Source organism: Pholcus phalangioides, unplaced genomic scaffold, assembly GCF_987345545.1.
Source record: "Pholcus phalangioides strain wild (caught in Gottingen) unplaced genomic scaffold, Ppha-v1.0 ptg000010l_1, whole genome shotgun sequence".
NCBI classification, from domain to species: domain Eukaryota; kingdom Metazoa; phylum Arthropoda; class Arachnida; order Araneae; family Pholcidae; genus Pholcus; species Pholcus phalangioides.
Window position 1 is genome coordinate 16,817,446 of NW_028301603.1, and position 5,397 is coordinate 16,822,842.

Sequence of the window (5,397 nt, forward strand, 5' to 3'; positions counted from 1 at the left end):
CCCTGTAATTTTGAAGAAGAGGCTATAAAAGGTGAATTTTGCGCACTCTTCTGGTCCTGGGCAAGATGCCTGCTTGTCCCCCCCCCCCAGTTGCGGCCCTGCCGACCAAGGATCACCGAAATAAAAAAATAAATAAATTACTCATTCGACTATATCTTATTAAGTAAAATTTGGATAAAAAATGATGAAATAGATTTATATCAAATACCCGGGTATTATATTATTTGTGAGACAAGAACTAGGAATAAATCCGGAGGAGTAATAGCATACATAAGAAATGCTCATGCTGTACAAAAAATCGATTTGCATATGAATACAGCAGAAATAACTTGTTCATATGATTCTAATCTCCAGTTGTGTATAATACTGATTTATAGAGCACATGATTTCCAACCAATGCAATTCGTAATCGAATTTGAATCCATTATTAGCAATATAAAATATCAAAATGTAATTTGTATGGGAGATTTCAATATTGATATCTTAAAAATAAACTATGAAACGGAGGAATTAACAGGCATGATGGCGAAAAATGGATTTTTGTCTTATACTAATACGCCTACATGATCAACATCGTGCATCGATCATATATATATAAGAAATTCGAAATTAAACTGGCAGTATAAAACTGCAATAGCCAAAATTCATATAACTGATCACTGGCCATTACTTTTAAATGGTTATAATGCTGAAAAAACAAAAATTACAAAATCTGAAACTCATGAGCAGAACAACATTGATAGGGTTGATTATTTAAACTTTGAGACCTGCATAAAAAATTGTAAAGTGAATGAAAATGTTTTCTCGGAGAAAAATGTGAATATATTATACGAAATATTTATTGATATCATCTACAAACACCGTTGTTTCTGGATGAAAAGTATTAAAAATAATAAAAATGGAAAGAAAAATGAATGGATAACGGTTGAACTAAAAAAAATGATTGATATTAAAGAGAAATTATATAAAAAATTCAAGCGAAACGCACATAATCAAGAAGCCAGGTTAGAATACAAAAATTATGAAAAAATGCTGAAAAAAAAGATTAGATGTACCAAAGAGGAATATTTTTACAATAAATTTAATGCTTGTGGAAACGATACAAAAAAAGCAATGGAAAATCATTAACAACCTAATAAATAAAAATGAGAAAATAATAAAGATACCCACTGATGAAGATCTCGGTATTGTGGTAGAAAAAATGAATGACTATTTTATTAATGTTGTCAGCAATGAATCAAATGAGACAGACACTGATAACGATCATTGTCCAATTCAAATGTCTTATAACCAAATTAATTCTATGGTTTTTACTCCAGTAGAAGAAAAATATGTTAAATATATAGTTATGAAATCAAATAATAACAAAGCAATTGGATACGATGGCATTAATGCTAGAATGCTAAATATAGTCTGTAAACATCATCTGCGGTTCATAACACATATAATCAATACTTCAATTACTGAAGGTACTTTTATTGAAAAACTTAAATATGCCATTGTTAGACCTATTCACAAAACTGGAAATATTAATAATTATAATAATTATCGCCCAATATCGATACTTCCAATTATGTCTAAAGTCATAGAACGGGTTATGAAAATGAAAATTATGGATTTCCTCAACTCTAACTCTTACTTTGCAAAAAACCAATTTGGATTTCTTGAAAATAAAAACACAGAAATGGCAGTTCTAAAACTCACTGAATACATTTACAAGAATGTCAATAACAATAAAAAAACCTTTGCTGCTTTTTTGGATTTACGTAAAGCATTTGACAGCGTTGACCATAAAATACTTCTGGACAAAATTAATAAGGCTGGTATAAGAGGAAAAATACACGACTGGTTTAAAAGCTACTTAACGAACAGAAAACAGGCAATTAAAATTAAAAATGAAATAGGATCTTTTAAGCAAATAGTAAGCGGTGTCCCACAGGGATCGGTACTCGGAGCGATACTCTTTTTGATTTATGTAAATGACATACATCACCTACAACTGAATGGAAATATTATTAGTTATGCAGATGACACAGTGCTCTTCATTTCCGATAATGATAACCTAAACCTTAAATGTAAAGCTGAAAATGATATGACAATAATTTCACAATGGCTAAAATATAATAAATTGACCCTTAATTTAAATAAAACTAAATTTATGCATTTTCAATTATATAATAACGGAAATATAGAACCAATAACAATACAATATCATGTAGGTCATTGCTCACGCAATGAGTGTCGCTGTACTGAAATTAAGGAGTCCGATGAAATAAACTATCTAGGAATCGTTTTTAATAAAAACCTTAAATGGAAGACTCAAGCGGTGACAGTAAGCAATAAACTAAAATACATCAATACCAGGATTTACTGCTTGAAAAATATTATATCCCCTAAATTTCTTCGTACTATTTACTTCGCATGGATTTAACCAGTCATACAATATGGTATATCGGTATGGGGCGGTGATTATGACTCAAATATAAATATAATAAGAAACACTCTGAGAAAAGTTGTGAATAATATATCTGAAAAAATAAATATAATCCAAGACTGTCACAATGATTATAGATTTAACATCAATAAACTCTATCTTTACAAAATATTATTCTTTATTCAGAAAAATCCCGATTGGTTCAGAATTAAACACCAGCAGAGACAAACAAGACAACACGGAATTCAATACGCCATAATTAAGCCAAACAAAACCATAATACAAAAATAATTCATATACGTAGCACCTAAAGAATATAATAGATTGAATAACGAAATAAAAGCGGAAAAATCACTACACAAATTCAAAAAACTACTCATAAACAAAATCAACACAATTGAATAATAATCCCATATACATGCATCTTTTTTTCTCTCTTTACGAATGTAATGCGAGGACAATATTATATCTTAATTATATACACCATTGGTCTGTTGTCAACCCCAATATATACTACACTATCAATATGCCCTGGACGGATTATGTAATCCCTTGGGCTAATATATAAATGGTAATATATATGGTTTTTTTTGTATATTGCGTCTGTATTATATGTTGTAATATGTGTGTGTGTGTGTGTAATAAATTTCAAATTTTGCGCACTCTTCTGGTCCTGGGCAAGATACCTGCTTGTCCTCCCCCCCAGTTGCGGCCCTGCCGACCAAGGATCACGATCACCATTGGCGTATGCAAAGGGGGTTCAGGGTGCTAACCCCCCCCCCCCCAAGAGCCGAGATTATAGAGAAAATTATTATAAAATTATTGCAGGAAAAAAGAACGTAACTCCCCCACCCTCGTGAAAATGGCAATACGCCTACGGCAATCACAAGTTTCTATGGGAAAACCATATCGCCTAACCAATTCGTTCTCTTAACTGGCCCATAGGGGAGCTCTATAGTATTGCGTAAAATTATATGCAAATCACATAATCATATCTCGAAATGTGATAATATTTATCACACACACACAATTATATTCTATTATTTAGTTTAAATATACAGTGAAACCTCGATATAACAATATTCTACGGACCAAAAAAAAAAATATTGTGGTAGAGGGATTAAAGAGGTAACGTTATCCTCACGTGTGATCAAATTTATGTTATTGTCATTTTTTCTATATCGGCATTGTTAATATCATCGTAAAATGTGCTTTTATGTATTTATTCGTTACAAAAAATTGTAATTGATTAGTTTATTTATAAAATTCACTTAGATGTGTATTGTCCCTGTAAAGAAGCTTACCGCATAGCGCTTTTGTGTCGTACACAGAATATAGCAATACAAATAACTTTAGCTTTCGGTGATCATTTAGTGCAAAATATTGATGTCATCAGACGTCTTCAAAAGAACGAGAACAAGTGGCGAAGTTAAAATTAAAGGGGGTTTATCATAGTAGATGATGTCGTTGTACCGAGAGTTTTAACATTAAGCCAGGCAATTCCAAACACGATTTGAAAAAAATATCATTGTAGATGTATTTATATTATCGATTATCGTTGTAGCGATGTTTTGCTGCATATACAAATGCCGTATCGTATGCAGGATTTTCTCATGGGGGGGGGGGGGGGCATTCAACTTTTTTTTCTTCCCGAAAGGGGTTTCTTTTTTTTTTTTTTTTTTACTGAAAAAATACACCATAATCTTTTCTCAAGGAAGGTGCACAGAATTTTTCAGGGGGGAGGGGCCCGCGAAAAATCCTGGCCTGGGGGCCCGCAACTAGCATGTGGGAGCCATGGCGGTGAACAAATGGAAACTTGGATGTAGTGCTGACGAATTTTTCTTAGCCGGTATAACAGAAACTTCACTGCCAGAGTCAACAAGGAAACGATCACCCGTAACTTTGTCAATCACGAAGAGCCTGCTGGATTTGTTGCCCGATTCCATCATACCAGCGATGATGGAAGGTCGTCGTTTTTTTTTCTGGTATTTACAGGGCTGACGGCAGTAGCGAGCATTCTCACCGAACTTGTTGTGATAGAAGCAGATATCCCGTGCTCGACTTGAACGAGATGTTGAACGCCTAGCTCGTCGCTGTTGGGAGCTATTACGATATCTCCCTCTGGAGAGTCGATTCACCGTAGCCGTTAGCTCTGCCACTTGTTTGGTGAGCGTTTCGATGGCTGGTGTCGAATCGGTTCGATCTGGAGTCGACTGAATTTGAGATGACGACGATGGCTGGATTCGACACACGTAATTTTGGGTAGTGACTTCAGCCACTTTGTCGGCTAGGACAGCAAGTTGATCTAATGGCTCACTGGAAACCGATAACACTGCTTGAATATTTTGCGGTAAGCGTTGCATCCACAAGGTGCGCAAGAACTCGTCAGTGACTTTGTTGCCGGAGAGTTCTTTCATCTTTCGCAGCAGTTGACTTGGCTTTTGATCACCCAGCTGTAGCTCGTTCAAAAGTTCCTTGACTTTTTGATGTTCCGTCGCGGCGAACTCCTTTGTGAGGAGATCCGACAAGGCTTGATTGCCGGAGGATTTAATATCAGATCCGAGACGAAAGACAAGCATTCTCTGTCCAAGGAAGAAACCACGGCTGCATACTTCGTGTCATCGTTAGTGATTCCACTGAGTTGAAAAGCACTGTTGCACTGTTGAATCCATAGTTTGACATTGGATTTCCAAAACGGAGGTAATCTAAGTCCAATCCTCAAAACTTGAGCATTATCTTCCGCCATCGCTCAGCTCCAACGGGAGAGAGAGAGGAGGAGGTCACACCAGAAGAGAAGAAGAGCAGAGGATGATGCGTGGGTGAGAGGGGCCTGTTCTTCAGGGGCCTGTTTGAGGGAAGAATCTAGTCGTCATAACCTCAGACATAATGGAGGCTCGGAAAGAAGAAAATTTCCGAAAATGCATGAGATTGAATCTTCAATGAAGATGGACTTTTTTTGATGG

General features: G+C 35.2%; 1 protein-coding gene across 1 annotated transcript; it reads right to left on the reverse strand.

Annotated features, from left to right (window-relative positions):
- Positions 1 to 4,212: 4,212 nt before the first annotated feature.
- On the reverse strand, positions 4,213 to 5,013 carry LOC149081008 (uncharacterized). Its single transcript, XM_089238281.1, has one exon. The coding sequence runs from the start codon at positions 5,011 to 5,013 to the stop codon at positions 4,213 to 4,215; it is 801 nt and encodes a 266-aa protein (XP_089094407.1).
- Between the last annotated feature and the right edge of the window lie 384 nt (positions 5,014 to 5,397).